This window comes from Phoca vitulina, unplaced genomic scaffold, assembly GCF_004348235.1.
Source record: "Phoca vitulina isolate PV1807 unplaced genomic scaffold, GSC_HSeal_1.0 scaffold37, whole genome shotgun sequence".
In the NCBI taxonomy this organism is placed as follows: domain Eukaryota; kingdom Metazoa; phylum Chordata; class Mammalia; order Carnivora; family Phocidae; genus Phoca; species Phoca vitulina.
Genome location: NW_022589740.1, coordinates 9,807,360 through 9,829,484, shown reverse-complemented (window position 1 = coordinate 9,829,484; position 22,125 = coordinate 9,807,360). Strand labels below are relative to the sequence as shown.

General features: G+C 40.7%; 1 protein-coding gene across 9 annotated transcripts in view; it reads right to left on the bottom strand.

Moving 5' to 3' along the window:
- Nucleotides 1-2,223: 2,223 nt before the first annotated feature.
- TJP2 (tight junction protein 2) overlaps nucleotides 2,224-22,125 on the bottom strand; it is a 123,413-nt gene continuing 103,511 nt past the window's right edge. For 4 of the 9 annotated variants that reach the window (XM_032427499.1, XM_032427493.1, XM_032427501.1 and 1 more), the window contains 12 exons: nucleotides 21,104-21,212; nucleotides 18,870-19,080; nucleotides 17,943-18,130; nucleotides 17,185-17,280; nucleotides 16,504-16,583; nucleotides 15,913-16,123; nucleotides 10,068-10,168; nucleotides 8,622-8,834; nucleotides 7,335-7,445; nucleotides 5,654-5,983; nucleotides 4,471-4,556; nucleotides 2,224-3,259 (listed from right to left, as the gene is read on the bottom strand). In XM_032427499.1, the coding sequence (XP_032283390.1) occupies nucleotides 3,094-3,259; nucleotides 4,471-4,556; nucleotides 5,654-5,983; nucleotides 7,335-7,445; nucleotides 8,622-8,834; nucleotides 10,068-10,168; nucleotides 15,913-16,123; nucleotides 16,504-16,583; nucleotides 17,185-17,280; nucleotides 17,943-18,130; nucleotides 18,870-19,080; nucleotides 21,104-21,212 (1,902 nt within the window). In that variant the 3' untranslated portion in view covers nucleotides 2,224-3,093. The remainder of the gene's footprint in view (nucleotides 3,260-4,470; nucleotides 4,557-5,653; nucleotides 5,984-7,334; nucleotides 7,446-8,621; nucleotides 8,835-10,067; nucleotides 10,169-15,912; nucleotides 16,124-16,503; nucleotides 16,584-17,184; nucleotides 17,281-17,942; nucleotides 18,131-18,869; nucleotides 19,081-21,103; nucleotides 21,213-22,125) is intronic. The other 5 variants (XM_032427496.1, XM_032427495.1, XM_032427498.1 and 2 more) reach the window with 3 other exon arrangements.

The following is a 22,125-nucleotide window of genomic DNA, read 5'->3' as shown; positions in this document are numbered from 1 at the left end:
TGTAGAGATTATTTTAAAAATAAAATCTTTAGGGGCGCCTGGGTCGCTCAGTCATTAAGCGTCTGCCCTCGGCTCAGGTCATGATCGCAGGGTCCTGGGATGGAGCCCTGCGTCCGGCTCCCTGCTCAGCGGAAAGCCTGCTTCTCCCTCTCCCACTCCCCCTGCTTGTGTTCCCTCTCTCGCTGTCTCTCTGTCAAATACACAGATAAAACCTTTAAACATACAAACATACATACATACAACCTTTATACATACATACATACATACATACATAAAATCTTTAAGAAACAGACCTCCAAAGTCATCCTTGCAAGCAAGTGGACGTGGGTGCAGGACACAGTGTAAAGCCCCACAGAATAAAAAGAGTGGGAGTAGGGGGAGAATTCCAGAACAATTTCCCCACCTCCTTATGGACATTTTGAATCAAATCAGGTAGCAGTCATCTTGTGCCCTACACGGGCCTCTGGAAAGCAGAGGAGCCCAGACAATGTGTAGTGAACACTACCCTCACTCGTGGCTTTGTCTTTCCTATTCTGACATCCTTCTCCCTTCTTTCCTCATTTGCCTAGTGCCCTTTTTTTTTTTAATTACAACCCACATATATCATAGGCAGCCTTAAATCCTTTCCAGAACAGAGTATTAATGAAAAATGGGTGGGGCAGGCACTAGTGGTCCGTCGGGCATACTGTGGGACCTTATGGGGAACAGAGGTCCTGCTGGTCTGCACCACTTAATGTACCACAAAAAAAGTGCTAGAGCCAGATGACAGCCCAGCTCCTGATGAAAAGCCTCCTTTCCAAAGGCTCATTCAGGTAGTTAAAGGACACAAGCAAACTAAGTCATCATATAACCAGTGTATCTTCTTCCATCCACAAAAGGTGACTTTTATTTACCAAATACACAGATTTGAGTCAGTGTCTTCAGGACTGCTCAGAAATTCATGGTACTGCACTAAATGGTTTATAAATTTTAGCACCAAGATTGATAGAGACACAATCGAGGACATATTTATAATACAACTCTGTTTTGAGTAAGCTGAATTTCTAACTCAAAGCTAAACACCTTTGTGGCAGTTCAAATTATGAAAGACTCTTAATGGAAACCAAGACTCTTCTTCTTTCCTAAATTCAGTGTATTTTTGATTCATACAAGCCTAAATTCCTAGGCTGTCTTGTTTAACTTCTAAATATCATCTAACTTCTAAACATCTAAACAACCTTTAAAGAGTGAATGTGGGAGTATAAATTGATGCAACTTTTCTAGGAAGCAATTTGGCAGTAGATATTAAGAGCCTTAAAAATGTTCCTTATGCTTTTGCTCAGTAATTGCACTTCTGAGAAGCTACCTGCAGAAAAGGATTAAAATGCTGATCATTGATGTACGGAAATGGATTATACACAGAGGTACATCGCATGTAAAAGAGACAAAAAACTGGAAACAATCCAAACTACTAAAGATAGCAGAATTGTCTAGTAATGAAGTCACAGGATATACTATTTTGCAGTTACTAGCAATGATGCATACCTGAGTTTTAACTATCTGTGAGAAACGTTCATGATAGAATGTTAAATAGAAACAGTAGAAAACGGGCGCCTCGGTGGCTCAGTTGGTTAAGCATCTTTTTTTTTTTTTTGAGAGAGAAGAGAACGAGAGAGAGAGATCACATGAGGGGGGGAGGGTCCGAGGGAGAAGCAGACTCCCTGCTGAGCGGGGAGCCGGATGCGGGACTCGGATCCTGGGACTCCAGGATCATGACCTGAGCGGAAGGCAGTCGCTTAACCAACTGAGCCAGCCAGGCGCCCAGCATCTGACTCTTGATTTTGGCTCAGGTCGTGATCTCAGGGTCATGAGGATAAGCCCACATGGGGCTCCGTGCTCAGCAGGGAGTCTGCTTGTCCCTCCCCAACCCCTCACCCCAAACCATGAAAAAAAAAAATCCTTTAAAAAAAAAAAAAAAAAAAAAGGAGAAAGTAGAAAACAGAACTGCAAATACGGTATACCCCTAATTATAACACATACAGACATCCACAAATATGTACTCTGAGGAAATGCACTAAAATTATCTGAAGGATGAGATGCTGGGTAAGTTTCATTTTCTTTTCCACATGGGTCTCCATTTTCATGTTCAGCAAGGAGTGTGTTCTCATTTCATGATCACTAATTGAAATAAAAGTTGCTTTCAGAAATAGAAACGAGTGTAGAAATCTACCACAAAGCAAATTATTGATTGCAGTATCCTTTTTATTAAATTATAAAACTGTTGTCAATACACACACTTTTGGAAATACGGTTTTTTGAAGTATCTGCTTTTGTGGAGCACATGGTTTTAAAGGAACAAAAAATTTCTATACCAATTTCTTGGTCTTCAAGCTATTTAGCACTGGTAACTGAACTACCAAGTATAGCTACTATATATACAGTCAGATTTTATGGAAAATATTACAAAGACAAATGCCTTGAAAAGATGACACAGTGCAGAGAAAACCATAGCTCGTAAGCTGGTAAAAAACTTTAGTCAAAATGTTTTAGTCCTGGGGATTAACATAACAATAAAAAAAACACTAGCACATGGGAAAAAAAAATGTTTTAGTCCATTATGGCTTTGCATAAAGCTTCAGAGGAAGAAAATTTAAGACACTTCTCATCAAAGGCACTTAGAATTGTAATATTTCTTTGAATTTAGTTTGAGTCTGACAGTATTTTAATTCCTTTTCCACATTCTGTCTCTCACTGAAACAGTCCTCTAAGGCAGATATTGATGAGGGAAAATAGTTATCACTTCTTAATATACATGTTAAAAATATGCAAATGAATTAATACAGAATTTGGTCCACTGAAACAGGTAACAGTATCAGACTGTAGTGTTTTTCTTAATTCTGAGCAAAAGGCCATAAACTCCCGAGACCCAGTTCCACAGAGCCTTCAGTTCTTAATTTCCATTGGCTGACCCCTGGGCTCCCCTTGAGGAGACGGGAGTTCAGGTCCCACATCTCCACAGTGTATTTTCACTAGAAAGAACCATCCCGTGGCTCAGTGGGAGCATTGCTCTGAAGCGGTGGCCGCGGAGAGACAGAAGAGTCGGTTCGCAGTCCTCTATAATTCTGTGTCCCGGTACCGGGAAGGCTGGCCGTAATAACCTCGCTTTGAGTGTTCTGACAGCTGCTGGCGGTATTCTTCCTCTTCAGCATCACTGCTATAACTTCCTCTGGGATCCTGGTAGAGTCTGGAAGGACCTTTCTGGGGCTCAGGTGGCCTGGAACTAACAAAGTGAGAGTGTTAAATGCATCACAGCTCATCCAGGGCTTCTGACTGCCCCGTGGAAGTGCGGCCATGTGCCCAGGACTGATTGCAAACCTCTGAGACACACGCCACACTCTGCTGACTGACCAGGGACACTTTTGGCCCCGCTGCAGGTTCATCGTCAGGGAGTAAGAGGTTAAGGCCAGTGCCCACGTGGGCAGTGAGTGAGGAAGCCAGCCCTGTGCTCCCTGACCTAAGAATTCCCCGATTGGACCGACGGTGCCTTCCCCACCTGTGTCTTTGGCTACAAGCTCATCCAACAGAGTGACTTCTCTTCTAGTTTCAGTCAACTAGGGGCCACCTGGTTGGCTGTACCACGGTTCAATTGTTAAAGAAGAAATTTGCCTCTAGTTTTCTATTGCTATAAAACTAAACTCTAGCTTCCAGTCACATTGGCCACAAGAAAATGTGACTTGTTTTTTTCTATTCTTGGAAGCAGGACAATCCAGTATTAAAACCTCGACAGGAAGACACTGCCATAATTCCTAATGTTTATGTAGCATTTTAAATATAAAGCATCTTACCAACACTGGTCAATTGATTGTCACCTTCTCTTCAGACTGCAGTTCAGCACAAGTGGCCTGACTTTGCTATGTGATGCAAAGGAATTAAGGAGCTTGACTAAGAGCCAGAATATATTGAATAAGAGCCACAATTAGTATCTAAACCCAGGAATTTTGCTCATGTGCTATCCCAATACAGTTTAGCATATCTGTGCTTCAGTGTGTCTAAGGGGACTAATTTGAAATGTCAGTGATTACACTTTGTCGGTTTTACTTACTATGAAATTTTGGCTCTATAATCTTTACAATTAAATTTGACTGAATAAGGGGGCGTCTGAGTGGTGCAGTTGGTTAAGCGTCCGACTCTTGGTTTCATCTCAGGTCGTGATCTCAGGGTCCTGGGATCGAGCCCTGTGTCTGGCACAGTGCTCACTGTGGAGTTTGCTTGAGATTCTCTCTCCCTCTCCCTCTGCCCCTCTTGCTTGTGCTCTCTCTCTCTCTCTCTCTGAAATAAATCAATCTTTAAAAAAATTTTTTTGGACTGAATAAGGTAAATAGTTGGCCAGGAAAAAAAAGTTGTCTTGTTACACTGAAAAGTAGGTGAAGAAATTCTTTCTCAGGAGTCCAGGCCCCCTTTTTACACCTAATACTGCTGAGCAGCCCTTACCTTGTGTGCTGGGAAAGGCCAGGGTCTGGCTTGTGTGTTTTGATTGGAACTGCATAGATATCAGGATGCTTCTGAGCAATTTCAATCTGTAGTAATTACAGGGGAAGAAAAAAAGAACAAAAGGGAAAGAATGAATAATTGCTGGGTGGCTTGCTGGTTTCTTGCTGGTCCCATTTTCCAATCCCATTTTAAATAGAGGAGGAAAAACAGAAGCAACTCTCTAGTTTTTATGGTTGTATGTGATTGCCTAGTATTACATGTCAAATAAGAAAAATGTTTAAAAGCAATGAAATTCTGCCACATGCTACAACAAGGACAAATACTGTATGATTCCATTTAACTGGGGTTCCTAAGTAGTCAAATTCATGAAGACAGACAGTAGTATGGTGATTACCAGGGATGGGGGAGGGGGTAATGGGGGGAGGTTCAGTGAGGAGGGATGAAAAAGTTCTGGAGATGGATGGTGGTGAGGATTGGAGAACACTGTAAATGTACTTAATGCCACTGAACACTTAAAAAATAGTTAAAATGGGAAAAAATGGTTAAAATGGTAAATGTTATGTATATTTTACTGCCAAAACAAACAAACAAAACAAAAAAAGAAAAATGCTCAGAAGCACTGCTGCTGTTGTGAGTCTTAAATGAAGAAAAACTCCCATACTGGGCAGAGTATGTTCCATGAGTCTTTACTTACATTCTTCTTTGACTTGTGAAAGGTTAGATGTGCATATGGTACAAAAATTCAAACAGTATCAAAAAGTACAATCTATGGGCCTTTCATTTTAGCATCCAAGGTTTGCTTGGTTTCTATGGCAAATCTGGGAGCAAATTAAAATTCAGTTACCAAACAAATACAACACATGTTCTAAGGAAAAATAACTTCAGAGAGGCACTGATTCTCTTGTCCTACTTCCCCATTCCAGAACCTGATCTAAGTTCTGAGGTATGAAAAGCAGAATCTTTTTCACCTATACTGTTAGGCTTTCTTGATTAGAAGAAAGAGGGACACAGTGATAGCTGGTAATCTGGAAATGATATACACATAGCCTGTGGTATCAGGCACGTGAACATCCTCTTCATGTCTGTACCAGGGAAAAAAGGACTGCAAGTCATGACATGAAATGAAACTGAACATTTTTACTCTTGACATGCTAAGGCAATCTAGTGATTTAAAAACAATTACCCTTGCGTTCTGTGCTTCTTGGAGCTCTTGCATTCTCTGTAATCTTGCCTTGTGATCCATCTTCTCAAATATTTTTACTTTGCCCAGGACAGACTTGGGAGTGCCTTCTTGCTCCTCACTGCCCTCTCCCACCTCCTCACACTCTGGGGGAGGGACAGGAGTGGAGGGCTTCAGTATAGACCTTCCAAAGGCAGGTTTTGCTGCAACAGGAGGGGGATAACCTTTGGTAGATGCCCCGGAAACTTCATTACCAGCAACGGCTGAAGGGTTTGACTTATATTCATGGGATCTGGAGAAGTCAAAGGATTCTTCTCTGTTCTGGGTTTTGGCCTGCAGAGAACAATGAACATATTTTTACCCTGGGCTTTCCATTTATTTTCAAATCTGTATTAGTGATTTAATACACTCCCATTTCCTGATCAGTTTCCAGAGATGGTCAATAAATACCATTCTGACAAGGAATCAAATACTGCAGGACAAACAGCCACTGGTTGGGCATCCTGAGCCCTACCTTGCTTCCTACAAAAAAGTACTAAGAGCTCTAGGAAACCAGGGGGGTGTTGGGGAAGGGCTGGGAGGCCTGCAAGTGTAGAGGCAGATCAGACCTATTTTTGTACTAGAAGAGATTAAGATTAGTATCTTGGAGAAGACCTCAGAACAAGTCAGGGGGATTCAGGATCGAAGAGTGGGATCCTGAGTTCACATACCAAGGGTGCATGCCCTAGCCCAGAGGGAAGGCCTCTGTCCAGCCATGAATGAGACTTCAATCCTAGGCCTGCTTGTACATTTTCAGTGATACATTTTATGAGGTCACTTATTTCTGACAGCTCACATAATCAGTGATTACTTTCTTCCTATCTAAACTATTGAGTTAAATGGAGAAATTTTATTGGGTTATTAGGGAAAGCCTCTATTTATAGATTTGATTCAGAAAGGGGGTCAAAAATGATATGGCATACACCATGTGTTATTATTGATTCTGTTCTGAGTAATGATTTAATTTAAAAATAAATTAAGCTGTCCTCATAATGAGAGGCATCATAAACAGTGGTGGTGATTGTTTTCTATAATAAATCACCGGTAGGGATTTTCTGGTATCTCTAAATCAGACTGTGGGCAGAAAACTCTAACTGAAAAAGAAAAACAGATTCTGAGATCGGTGCTTCTGGACATTCAGTATTTGTCAAACTTTTATTCTTGCTGAAAGAAAATTTTAAATAAAAAATAATAAATGATGGGACGCTTGGGTGGCTCAGTCGGTTAAGCGGCTGCCTTCGGCCCGGGTCATGATCCCAGGGTCCTGGGATCGAGTCCCACATCGGGCTCCTTGCCCAGCAGGGAGCCTGCTTCTCCCTCTCTCTCCTTCTGCTTGTGCTCTCTCTGTCAAATAAATAAAATCTTTAAAAAAAATAAAAATAAAAATAAATGAATAAGTAAATAAATAAATAAAATACCAACAGTTCTAAAACTGTATGCTCTCTTAAAACTGCCTTTCCTTCTTTTCACTCTTCCCTAATTTTGGGGTTCACCCAACAAACCAAAAGACACGTTTTAATAGCAGAAGAGTAAGCCAAAACCATAATTCAACACCATCTCATTGTGTGCTCTTCCTGGCTATGCAGGAAGCTGTCCAGGTATCTGCTTATTCTTCCTCCCCATCGTGGGCTTCCCAGCCACATACCTTAGGTGGTTCTGGCTTGAATGCTGGGGGTGGGCTACTGTCCCTAAGTTGATCTCTGCTAGCAGCCCTCCTCATCTGAGCTCGTGGCTCTGGGCTGGGCTTCCTTATGCTCTACAAGACATAAAGGTTCATTCACAACAAGAAGATCCCAGCAAAAAGAAGAGAACACTCATCTACTTTGCTGGACTTCTGCCAAGTTGTAAGAATTCAGAAGTTGAGGTTCATAACTTGTGTAAATTAGGATACTGACCCAGTGCTTCTTTACTGAAAAGGCAGATATCAGCATATTTCCATTAGCAAATGCTTAAGATTTTTTTTTTTTAACTAGCATCCATTGTAGTAGTCTCTTCCTTTAAAATAATCCCCCCCAAAGTCCTCCTAAAGTCTAAAATCTCTTTTATCACTTACAGCTGTTAATATTTTTAAGCATAAGCTCATCTACCTGTAGCTATTAGGGAGTTAATTTATTCTTTATAACTTGTCTACTGGTATGTACTAATTTTTTGGCCTTGGTGGGTTTTATCCCCCATTCAACTTATTTTTTGGTACTTCTGTTTCATAAAGAGTAAAACCATTCACCAAAATGAGCTGACTTGCTAAAGAGAAGTCCACAAGAATAACTATTCAAATATATGGATAACCTCATCTCCATTATCCCAATGTTCTCTGAGGTGTAACTACTAATTGGTCCTAACTTAGTGCCTGTTGACACGATCTCTAGGATCACAGAAGTTGTCTATTCACTGGTGGATGCACAGTACGCATGATCAGATGTATATTTGATCATAAACTCAATTAAAAAATTGAAGTACAAGAGAGAAGGAAACTGATGGGGAAATACTTAGGAGTTTTGGCAAGATTAGAAAGGTTAAAGGTAGGATGGATAAGAAAAAGCAAGGATACCTAAAAGTACAAAGAAACCTAATCAAAGGTTACAAGTAAATACAACAAAATTATATTTAAAAATAATGTTCCACTTGTAATTTGACAGCTGGCACATAAAGCTGTTTAGTGAATCCATCATGCTTGAGAACATCAGTGTGATGAGTGCTGATCACTCAACCTCTCCCAGCACGTCGTTCCTGTCTGGCTTTCCCATGAACCACAAATGCTATTGTACAGGCATTGACTTAGAATCAGAAACCCCCTAAAGGTCATCTGTTCCAGCTCTAAGGAATACCTTCCACAGCACCCTGAATAAACAACTGTCCAGAAGAATTCAAGTGAAACAGCAGAAACTCCTTTCCCTGCTCATGGCCTCAGAGCCTGTGGCCTGCCTCGCCTCACCTCCTCGTGCTGCACCGGCTCCGAGGAGCGGGTGATGGAAGACACCAGTGGCTCCTCAGCTGGCTCATCCAGCTCATTGTCAGTGTAGGCGCCTCCTTCGCCGTCGGTGTCTTCAAAGTCACTGATGAGGCGGCTGTCGCAACTCAGATAGTCTGCGCCCATGGCAGTTAAGTAGGACATGCGGTCTTCAGGGTCATCATCCATCCCTTCCATCTAGAGGAATTTGTTTCGGAGGGTCAGTGGGGCCAACATGGCTCCTGGGAGTGGGGACTCAAGAAAATTCCCAAGGGCACAGCCAAGTGACTGAAACTTTGACATGTTCTAGAAAGGGAAGTCAGCTTTATTTTCCTTAAATCACTTGGCTTGAGATTACTATGTTAACTTTTTGTGCAGGGATTCAAACTAGGAACCCACCACCCTATCTATCCTTACTACCATCCTGTATCCCAATACTGAGCCATGCTTCCTCAGATTGTTGTGCTTCTCTTCAAGACTTTGGGCTCCTTTCAAGCTTTTTCTGCTAATACTGTCTCTTGTAATAATATACGCTGCCTGGTGCTGCATACCTCTCCATTCCTCCGCAAGATTCTCAAATCCTTGAGGAAGGAAGCTGTGTCCTGTTCAACCTGTTCTCACAAAGGAGGCTATAGCACAGAACCTCAGCAGGCTGTAAGCACTCAGAAGATGCTAGACACCTTGACTAAATATGCAGTTTCCAAAGGGCAAGACTAGGACTCAACAATCTAATTGGTTAATTGAGTCATTTTCGCAACAAAATCTTCCTCTGACCTCTCACAAACTAGTTCAATTCAGCTGGACTACAGAATACTAGCACCAAAGCCTGAGAACCACAAGAAATTGTATAATCTCTTTGCTTCCTCCCTTCAGTAGAACTGTGGGTAAACTACCTGCAAGGATGAGAAGCTAGCCAATTTTAGAAGCCTACACAAGGTTCCGAGCACCCTCTTACCAACCTACTCGAATTCCGAATTCCTAGGACACGTCTCCTCCAATCTTCTAAGCAAATGATTCCAACTCTGCTAGCTTTCCTTTTTTTTTTTTTATTAATTTTTAAATATATTCTCCATGACCCTTATCCTCACCTCTCCCTTCCATGCTGACTTTCCCATATCCTTAGTAAGAAAGCTGTGGAGCTCAGCACAAGATCTTGTAAGCTCTGATTAGTGTGCTTGGAATACAACACTAGTTACTACGTTAAAAGTAAAAGGGAAGTGAATGTAGGGTCACATACATCACATTCTACTTTTCTTTGAAAAGTCCCTTCATTTTATTACTTTTTCAGAGAATTTGTAAAATTTCAAACTTGATTAGCACATATGCTGGAATCACTTCAAATGGGCATGGTTTGACTACATTCACTACCCTCCTGAGAAAAGATTCAGAACAGGGACTCTCACCTCGTAGCAGAGTATCTATGCCACATACCTTTCCTTCAGAGACCCAAACTGCTTCTCCTTGCTGATGCTGAATTGTGTCCTTCAAGCTTCCAAACCAGCTATCATTGGCTGAATTTAGGTTGATAGTAGCTATAGAAATGTAAACAAAAGGTTTGCATCAATTTCCAGAGGAATGTTTATTAAAAATGCTACTTCACATAATTTTACTCATTTTTGTCATATTTGAATTAAAACTTTGGCAAATGCAAGAGAAAGTACACACATATTTGAACAATAAATCCCTTTAGTTGAATGTAATTAAAACCATTACTGCTCTAGCTGTTGGGAGATTACATTACAGATGAATGTTCTAAAGCTAAAAATGAATTACTTTCTTTTCAGAATGTCTATTTTTCAGAAAAGCTACCTTTAAAAGGTATGTTTAACAATTGTGTTTTTAGGAGCAAAGAAAACACATCTAAACAAACCTAAAAGTACTGTATTTTTAAGATCGTTACATAGGCATGGATGTTATAAATAAGAAAAGCATACACAAATTTACTGTTGGGTATCTCCAAAAAAAATACTAAAGGTAACATTTAAGTTATATAATTTTGATAGGCTTAAATATTTTAGAATATGTATACAGATTAACCAAACTCTACAGGTGTGTATTTAAAGAATATGTATTTTCTATTCAGAATGAAATATACCTTATATAATAGTACTATGGATCAACCAAGCACTTTTCCAAATACCTTACATGGATGAGCTCATTTCTTGTTTATCCAAACCTTAAAAAGTAGGTATCACTACTGTCCCCATTTTACAGAAGAGAAATTGAGGCACAGTATTGAGAGTATCTAGCCCAAGGCCTCACACCAAACAAATGAAGAAACCTAGATACAAGCTCAGAAGTTTGCTTTTAGAACCTATGGCCTTAGCCACCATACGGCACAGCCCATCTAAAAACAAATACAAGGGTGCCTGGGTGGCTCAGATGGTTAAGTGTCTGCCTTCGGCTCAGGTCATGATCCCGGGGTCCTGGGATCGAGTCCTGCATCAGGATCCCTGCTCCTTGGGGAGCCTGCTTCTCCCTCTGCCTCTCATGAATAAATAAATAAAATCTTTAAAAATAATAAAAATAAAAATAAAAACAAATACAAAATATCAACCAAGTAAAACATATGCAGTCATTCTCCAGCAATATGAATTTATGGACCTAACAGGGATAAACTGGTCAAGCAAATTGCTCCAGAATAATAAATTAAGTCGGGCCTAAAATAATCAGACTGCAGGTAAATTAGGATATTTTTTTAAACTGTGTCATAGCCTTTTATTAAAGGATATGGCATTATGTGTAGCACCCAAAAGAAAACTGGGGCTCGGTAAAAGTTAGGCCCCCTGGTCCATCTATCCTGAAGTCTGTGTAATGCCATATACATACATACATATATGTGTGTGTGTGTGTGTGTGTGTGTGTGTATATATATATAGCCAAAAAAGAACCATAAAGCAATTTGTAAGCAATTATATTTCAAGTTTTCTTCTGAATAACCTGTACCATTCTTTCATTTAAAATGTTCTAACCCTGGGGCGCCTGGGTGGCTCAGTCGTTTAGCGTCTGCCTTCGGCTCAGGTCGTGATCCCGGGGTCCTGGGATCGAGCCCCACATCGGGCTCCCTGCTCCGCGGGAAGCCTGCTTCTCCCTCTCTCACTCCCACTGCTTGTGTTCCCTCTCTCACTGTGTCTCTCTGTCAAATAAATAAATAAAATCTTTAAAAATAAATAAATAAATAAAATAAAATAAAATGTTCTAACCCTGACCGTGCACAGTCCTGAATGAGCTTAGAATTTCCTTCATATCAGTTATTTATAGCATTAGAATAAGCTGATACATTGCACAACTCAAGGAAAATTAACCTTGATTCCTTGGGCTTTTGTATCCTGGTCACTGCACTTTGCAAAGATTTTTATTTTTATTTTTAAAGATTTTATTTATTTGACAGAGACAAAGTAAGAGAAGGAACACAAGCAGAGGGCATGGGAGAGGGAGAAGCAGGCTTCCCGCTAAGCAGGGAGCCCGACGCGGGGCTCGATCCCAGGACTCTGGAATCGTGACCTGAGCTGAAGGCAGATGCTTAACAACTGAGCCACCCAGGCACCCCTGCACTTTGCAAAGATTATTGTGCTCTTGGGTAAAATATGATGCCATAGTATTTAAATATGGAAGTGAGGTTATACACCCCAGAAACAAAATGAGTGGTTTGCAGTAAATGTATACATTAAGCTGCTTTTTGAGCTTTATGTTGGAGTTATTTAAGATGAATATAATCTGTATTTATCGTGAGGAAAACCTAAAGTTAAAAGGGCCATTTATGAAATGAAGAAAATATGTTCATGCCTCCTGATACAATGAAAAAGTCATAAGACCTTACTGAATTCACACTGAATCAAATATATGGGAAAAAAAAAAACAACCAAACCCTCATAGTAGCTAATTTCTTAAGCCCCCTATAAAGGTAACACAGACTAAGCTGGTACCATGCAATTCATGCACTTGACCTACTTCTAAGATGTGGGTGGCACAACTTGATATTGCCTTCCCTTGCAATCAAGTACCTTTGGTTTACTGTTGGCTTTTGCTCATTAGGTTTTTCAGATTCTTTGTGAGCATTATTATACGCTATATGTATGAGTTAATTCCTGTTGCTCCCAACCTCTGGACTAGGCCTAAATCCCTTGGATAGGCCTAATGCATCTCTCAAACTCCAGACAGTGAATTATCTAAAGAATCTGCACTCAGCCTCTGTCTTGGCTGGGAGTCCTGGGACTCTGAGGGCATCCATTTCCAGCCCCAGCACAAGTATGGTCATTACTCCCTCCCCAGCCAAGGAGGGTGTTGGGAAGTGCCAAGTGCAACAGGAGAAGGTGATATGTATGGCTGGATGGGTAGGGAGAAAGTGGAATGACTGTGAAGGATACTGGCTTTCTTTTTAGAATGATGAAAACATCCTAAGATTGATTGTGGTGATGGCTGTACAGCTCTGAATATACTAAAAACCACTGAATTGTACACTTTAAATGGGTAAATTATAGGGTATGTAAATTAAATCTCAATAAACCTATTCATGTGGCAGGTACCCCCTCTAAACAAGCAACCATCAACCAAGGTGCCCCAGCCAGAGTATAGCACCTTCCATCTGCTTCCTCTGGTTACCAGTCTCTATATTCCCTTGGGAAACCAAGAATTGGCTACTGCAGTTGGGGTTTTTTCAGCTGGTACAAGTTTCACTTTTTCCCTCAAGCCTTTTCAAAGACTATAATGACATGGAACTATTTTTTTTTAACATGTAATATTGAAAGATAATAAAATAGGTTTAATATCACTAATAATAATCAGTAGCCTTTGTTTAGGACTTACAGAGTCCCAGGACTGAACTGTAAAAATTTCACATTACTGAAACCTGGGGAAGCTGATAAAGTGTGAGAATATCCTGTAGTACTTGAAAAATCCCACAATTTCACATAAATGGTGGCCCTGCTTGGGTTTCTCAGTCCACAGTTCCATTTCATTGGTCTTCAAACCATGAACTGAGTACTTCAGGAATTTCAAGAAAACATGTAATTCAAACCTTATGTTTGGAAAAATTAACTGTGACAAGCACACACTAAAGCATTCTGTAAGGAAGGGCACCCTAACATTTTAACTTACAATGATAATTAACTCGCTTCGGGGCAGATCTCAGAATAAAGCTTCCCTTGTCATCTCCACTTAACGGAGGAGTACCTTGAGTTTACAAGGGGAGTCATTTTAATATTGTCATAATTAAATACTCCTCTGCGGGAAACGGGAGCTTCTCATTACTGTGCAACAAGGGAAAAATAGGATATTGAGCCTGGGGAGACCACCTGCAACCTGGATTTTGAATTACCGTATTCATCAGCTCAGTTCTATTCTTCCTACTCTTAAGTCAAAAAAAATGCCGTAAGTTTATTTCCCTTCCTGGTATCTCCTATCCTCACATGAACCCCAAATTCAACTCTAAGGCAAGCCCCTAGTCATTCAGTTGACTTAAGCAAAGGTGGGCAGAGGGGATGAAGTGGGGGTAGGTTTAATATCAGTCACAACCTTGCAGGTCTTGGTTAAGTGGATGAATTATCTGTTAAATGGAGGAATTACACTCTATGACCCTTTCTGGCATTAAAAAATACATCTGTGCTGTAACATACAGAAAAGTGGATACACAGTCAGAGACACCACAGTGTTATCTGGGCTCAGCCATACACTAGACGTGTGACCTTGCAGAAGTTGCTGGCCTTTCTTACGGTCCAATAAGCAAACATGAAAGGCTGACCAGTGTTAGCTACTGCTATAATAAAAATACTAATAATATTATTACCGTAAGTAGTAGCAGAAGTAAAAACAACAGAGGAAACATTATGTATGAATGTATCAAAAACATAAGCTCTTAAGACTCTACATTCACAAAAACCCAGTTTTATTATAGACCACTCTCTCCTGTACATTTGGCTTAATTACCTGTCAGTTTCAGCATTTCACCACAGTGGTAAATAGTGCATCTCTTTAACAAGAGAAGCCAGTGACAATAAAACAAGAGTCCAATGTGGAAATACATTCATCTACTCGCCACCCGCCCCCTCCCTCCCTCCCCAGTGTCAGATCCACTAGAAATGACCTAAGTAGAGGGAGAGCAGCACTGAACTCGAAAGGCTGTCGTTATCCTAAGGATGTTCTATCCATACAGTCCCTTCATGCTGCTCCCACAAAACTGCTTGACCAAAAACTTGACATAACCCTTTTAAACCCTGATTTATACCACATTCACAGAACTAGTCACATATATAGGTCTTGCATATATTCAGTTACTAAACATGCTACATTCTTAGATTTTTTTACTTCTATAAGGAATAGCAGCAGTGGGTCTTAATTTCAGGAACTTAAAAAAATTCGATTATGTGAAATTTTAACCATATACAAAGTAGAGAGAACATGAACTTCCTTGTCTACATTACCCAGCTTCCACAACTGTCACCTCTTGGCCAGTCTTGTCTATATCCCCACCCACTCTCCTCACCAAAGATAATTTAAGCAAATGCTAGGCATCATATTAGGCCATCCATAAATATTTTATTTAGTATACATTTCTAGAAGATAAAGACTCTTTATTTTTAAACATAATCACAGTATCATTTATTATCCTAAAAATGAGAGTAATAAATCCTCAATATCATCTAATACACAGAGTGTTCAAGTTTCTATTTTGGGGACCATTTTAAATAATGAAACCAAGTTCCTACCACTCTGTTAGTGCACACATGCATGGTAAATAGAGAACAGTGATAGAATCTATATAGAGATGTGGGTGTTAGATGGTGCATTGGGCTCAATCACTGGCCTGCAGTCCCACACAAAAATTTGAACCCATCAAAATGACCAATTTTTGCATGTCATGGATCTTTACGATCATTTTCAATCAAAATTAAATATATAAATGCCATGAGTCTAGTTATCATTTTATAGGATTAGTTTCTTTTCAAAGAGTCATGAATAGGATTTCAGATTACTCTTCTTCAGATTATTTTCTTTTTTTTTTTTAAAGATTTTATTTATTTATTTGACACAGAGAGAGACAGCGAGAGAGGGAACACAAACGGGGAGTGGGAGAGGGAGAAGCAGGCTTCCCGCGGAGCAGGGAGCCCGATGCGGGGCTCGATCCCAGGACCCTGAGATCATGACCCGAGCCGAAGGCAGTCGCCCAACCAACTGAGCCACCCAGGCGCCCCTTCAGATTATTTTCTTACTTCTTCCATTCTTCAATTCTCTATTTCCCACTGTGGAGCAAAGAGACAACATTTTAAATTTCACTTACCTGTAAAAAGATGTGCACAAGTTTTTTTAAGCTTGTTGGCTTGATCATATAACTTCCGAGAACTTTTGTTGGACGTTGGATTCAACCTCTGTCTCAAGGTTTTGACACCTTGTCTAGAGTCTGGGTTGAAAAAAATCACAATCGGGAACCACTGAGTATAATTCAACAGGTCCACAGCTTTAGGAGTCACATCCAATAGTGCATGCTTGTCCTGTTAGAAATGGGGAAAAGTTATGTAAATGAGTATGTAAAGTCACAGAGCAGCAAAGAGTTTGTCTTAAGGATACATCAGGTAAAACTTGTCAGTTTAAACCAAAAAGCAGAAAACAATTTCCTCCACATTATGCCCACTTCTGAGTAAACGAATTAACAGGTTATTTGGTATAATGTTGAGAACTCTGAAAAAAACCAGTATTTCACTGCCACTGAACATCGACTGGTTTCCACACAATGCAACAGCTTACGTTTATATTCATTTTTTTATCATTAACATTTAATGATTATTAAAATACAGATTCTGTTCCAAAAAGACTGCAGCAAACTGTGACCCAATTCTTTCTGACAACATGGCCTTTGGATGAGCTTCCTCACCTGTTCGATAATTTGCCGCACAGTATTTAACCGCACCACCCCACTGGATTTCTCGGATCCTGCATCTTTTGGTTCTGTTTCTGCAAAAGCAAAACAAAGAGCTAAGTAATTTTTTTTAGAAATCAGGACCAAAGACTCCAACCCAGCATCAGCAATGATGGAACATCTGACATCAGGAGCCGCCCTGAAGAGACCATGAAAAGGGCCCACACCACCTCTTTAAGTGAAATCTAATCATGAGGAAGGAGGCAGTCTGACAGGTGAGACAGGGGCGTGGACTCTGCAAGACAGCAAGATAGAAAATGAGGCAGAAAACAGGAGGATTCTAGAAAGACATAAACAGACTATATACTAAGTATTACTGTATCATTGTTAAATTTCCTGGTTGTGATGATGTAGTGTGGTTGTACAGGAGAAGAATGTCCTTGTGCTGAGGAGATTCACATGGGTAAAAAATGTTATAATGTCTGCAACTGAATTTCAAATGGTTCAAAAGAAATTTTTTAAATTGTGTAAGTGTCTATGTCTATGGTAGGGGATGTATAAGGCAAACTTTCTGATCGGTGACAGTGACTCCATGTGCAGGATATGTGGGCATTCATTATTTTTTTCATTTATCCTGTGTATTAGATATTTTTCAAAATAAAAATTGGGAGAGAAAAAAATCATCAACAGACTTACTAGCAGTTTGGAACAGGTCCGGTAACTCATTTGCCAACTTTTCCAGTGCTATATCTGCTATAGGGCCAAATAAGACCACAGGTCTCTTGAAACCAGCTGAAATGAGACAAGAAAGGCCATGGAAACACATTTCCTCAGCTACTAAGATAAGAAGCAAAAGTATTTTACAGGCTAGTGATAACATGACTAAATGAAGAAATTGTGTTCTCCCTCCCCCAATTCAGCCCCGCTCTTTTCTGAAGAATATGCCTCACTCCTCTCCCCAGGACCAAAAATAACTTTGCTATTAGTAATATATATAAATTTCTGAATGGTAGTATTAAAAACAATTACTGAAGACGTGGAAATACACCGCCATGTAGGAATCTACACAGCTCACTTTTTTTTTTTTTTTTAAAGATTTTATTTATTTATTTGAGAGAGGATGAGAGGAGAGAGAGAGCACATGAGAGGGGGGAGGGTCAGAGGGAGAAGCAGACTCCCCGCTGAGCAGGGAGCCCGATGCGGGACTCGATCCCGGGACTCCAGGATCATGACCTGAGCCGAAGGCAGTCGCTTAACCAACTGAGCCACCCAGGCGCCCTACACAGCTCACTTTTTTGAAAGTCTTATTTCATGTATGAATATGATAACACTCTAGCCTGGCTTTGGTTTAAGTAGTGTGGTAAGTTTGAACCTGACTATTACAGTCTGAAAATGAAGAAAAACAGGCTCAGAGCCCAGTCAGATCATTTCCTGGCCCCACTTGGCTTTCTTACCTTCTCGCAGCAAAACCCTCTCATAAGCCGGGAACTTGGTGCTAACTGACACAACAGCTGTCAGATCTTCCCGACTCTTTCTTAAGTTTTTCTTCACACCAGATCTCTGGCCACGCATTCTCCAGAAATCTGCTCTGTCCCCAGCATTGTCTCTCTGGGCATTCTGAACGCTGGCCATTTGTTCAGCTCTGAGAGAAGAAACCACAGATAGTAAATCTCTAAAGCCAGAAAATGCACAAATGAAGTTAAAATTAACCAAAACCAGTCAATGTTGTTTATGAACTTGGGATTACAGAAGATGCAGCTTGAGATTGGAAAAAGTTTCACAGAGTGGGAAATGTGGGAACTTTCTTTACCCCGTGGAAGCAGAGAAAGGCTGGGTGCACATAACATCTACCAGAAATAGCTCAGTAACACAATAAACTTGGCTCATCTGGTAGGCTGGTATACAGTAAACATAACCAAAATCCCTGCCAAAGTACAATTATCTTTCTTACTTTCCCCAGTCAGCCAACCAACAAGTATTAACTGGGGCGCATAAGCCTCTCCCAAGGCTGAGGGCCAGACAGTGGTCAAGCGCAACTCGTCTCTGAGAGCTGTGTCGATGCACTCCAGCCACTCTGGCACCTGTTTGCATGCAGTGCGAGGTATGCTATGCGAGGTAGCAGACACTCCAGAGCAAACTGCTTAAACACCAGCCAGGGATAACAACCAACGACATGATGCTAACTAAATACAGCAAACCAGTTGGTGGCTATCTCAAAGTCCCAGGCCACTTCTCATGAACCAGAAGTAGGTGATGGGAGAGGACACAAAGACAAATGATGAAGTCATGTGGGGCTTCCTCTCTGAGCAGGAAAGGGACTGTAATTGATTTATGGGGGGAAAGCTTAAGAGAGGTGTATGGGAGTATGTGATCTCAGATACCTGCTTTTGTTGGGGATTAAACCTTTCTCCAATTCGTTTCCAATCCTCACAGCCAGCCAGTGGCCCAGCTTGCCATCGTACAGCGTATCTACGACTCGGAAGACCTCCCCCCTGGTGAAGGCCAGGCTCTGTGGGGTTTCCTTCTCACATTCAAAGTGGCTTCTTATAAAAAATGAATCCCCTCTGCCACAAGCCAGGATGTCTCTATACACTGAAAAACAAAAGCATTCTTGTATGTTGCAGTCTGCTTAGCCAGAGGTCTTTTCTTGAAGAGTTACCAGCTTCTTCTATTTCTATCACCCTTTTTACTTCTCTTCATTTAGTAAACTCAGTGGACAGGCCGTATGGGAATCAGGAAGTAACCTCAAACAGGAAGAAGTTAGATTTCATTAGTTGCTGTGATGGTTAATTTTGTGTGTCAACTTGACTGGGCCACAGGGTGCCCAGATATTTGGTCAAATGTTCTGTGTGTGTAACTGAGGGTGTTATGGAATGAGATTAACATTTAAATTGGTAGACTGAGTAAAACAGATTGTGCTCCTACTGGGTATTTACCCCAAAGATACAAATGTAGTGAACGGAAGGGGTACGTGCACCCCAATGTTTATAGCAGCAATGTCCACAATAGCCAAACTGTGGGAAGAGTCAACATGTCCATCAACAAATGAATGGATAAAGAAGATGTGGTGTATATATACAATGGAACATTATGCAGCCATCAAAAAAACCCAAAATCTTGCCATTTACAACAACGGGGATGGAACTAGAGGATATTATGCTAAGCGAAATAAGTCAATCAGAGAAAGACAAGTATCATATGATCTCCCTGATATGAGGAATTTGAGAAACAAGGCAGAGGATCATAGGGGAAGGGAGGGAAAAATGAAACAAGACAAAACCCAAGACGGAGACAAACCATAAGAGACTCTTAATCTCAGGAAACAAACTGAGGGTTGCTGGAGTGGTGGGGGGTGAGAGGGATGGGGTGGCTGGGTGATGGACACTGGGGAGAGTATGTGCTATGGTGAGCACTGTGAATTGCATTAAGACTGATGAATCACAGACCTGTACCCCTGAAACAAATATGCATTATATGTTTAAAAAAAAAAAAAGAAGATAGTAGGAAGGGAAAAATGAAGGGGGGGGGAATCGGAGGGGGAGACAAACCATGAGAGACTATGGACTCTGAGAAACAAACTGAGGGTTTTAGGGGGGAGGGGGTGGGGGGACGGGTTAGCCTGGTGATGGGTATTAAAGAGGGCACGTACTGCATGGAGCACTGGGTGTTATACGCAAACAATGAATCATGGAACACTACATCAAAAACTAATGATGGTAACATATGGTGACTACCATAACATAATAATAAAAAAAAAACAGATTGTGCTCCCTCGTGTGGTGGGCCTTGTCAATCAGTTGAAGGCCTGAATAAAACAGAAAGGTGAACCCTTCTCCAAGTAAGAAAAAAATGAACTCTTCCTGCTTTATGAACTAGGACATCAGCTTTCTTCCTGCCTTCAGACTCAAATGGAAACATCAGCTCTTCCTGGATTGTGAGCTTGCCAGCCTTCAGACTGTGACTACACTATCAGCTCTTCCAGTTGTCAGGCCTCCAGACTTGGACTGGAACCAAATCATTGGCTCTCCTGGGTCTCCAACCTGCCAACTCACCCTGCAGGCCTTGGGAGTTGCCAGCCTCCATAATCATGTGAGATAGTTCCTTATAATAAACCTCTATCTACATATACACACACCCCCTATGGATTCTGTTTCTCTACAGAACCCGAATACACTTGCCAATCAACCTCTGAAGCCGACTGGGAAGATGCTATCAACCCCCATTTTACAGATGAGAACAATGAGGCCTGCAAGGGTGCAGCAATTTGTCAGACTGATAAGCATTAATGTGGAAGCTGACCCAAAGACGTGGCCCTTTGCATCTTTCATATGGAAAAGTCAGTAAACTCCAGACAATAGTTAAGGATAGATCACTATTCAGAAAAGCAGTTTTATTCCAAATTGACACAACTGGTAAAATTATTTCAGTGTACAGAAAACATTTCTATAGAACACTAAGTGGTACCCAAATTTTCTCCACATACCTGTGACCCAGAAATTGAGTGTGAAGATATACTTCAAATTTTTAATACCCAGACTTACCTATTCTGGTCCCAAGATAGCTCTCTCATCCTTCCCCCACTCCCCAAATTAAACTAATGACCAGATTTGCTCACCATCAGCTCGGCTCTGAGCTAAAATCGTCACCATTTCACCTTTGGGGATTTCGAGCAGGTAGAGAACAGCGTCTTCCCGAACCAGCCCTCTGAAATCCTGTGTGTTCACCTGACAGGAAGGTCAAACAGAAAGACAACAAAAACAACAAAAAAGAAGTCATTTTTAAAAAGATGCCACCTAAGATTTTTATCTGTTTGCTTTTATCAGGGCCCACCCAAAGAAAAACCCAGATGTAAAAAAAGTCTTTAGTGTCCCAACACAAGCCCTCCCATTACCTGCTATGGGCCTGGGCTGTGTGCACATCACCACACCTTCCTGTCTCCCCATACTGCTAACCGTCCCTTAGAAATATGCCATTCCATCAAGGATTTGTCACTGAATCATATTAAAATTTCTTGCTATGCTTGTGTGTCTGTCTCTTCTTGAGTTTCCCACAGAGGTGGTCAGGGAGGTAATATACAATTATGAAACATAACTATAATGCTATAGGGAGTGGTGGAGTCTTATGGCAAACAGACACGCTGGCCCAGCTTAAGGTATTAACACTTTAAATTGATTCAAAGAAAAGCCTGAAAATAAAAATCCAATTCTACCTTTCTCCTATAGCTTCTCTCACCTAAAAGGTTTTTAATATGAAATTGAAGAGCATTAGCCTAATACATAGGCTTATATATTTAAGCTTCTGGCACACACTTATTTCTGGCAAGGAACCACAACATTTATCCCCCACCGACCAGAGAGGACACAGTAAATAGCTTTTGAAAGATGTTAGAAAGCAAGTAAAACTGAAATGTGGCACAAAGAAAAAGACATTTTGGGATCTTTGTGCAGTACCTTTAAAATCATTTTAAAACAATTACAAATAGTTAAGTATAAAAATTATTTTTAAAGTACCTAATATTTTAATAATAAAGAAGTAAAAAGATAAATTCCTATGAAATATTTTTTTCAATCATTGAGGACTATAGAATCCTTTATCATTGAAAAAAGTCAATAATTGAGCCTAATTTAAGGTTGGAAT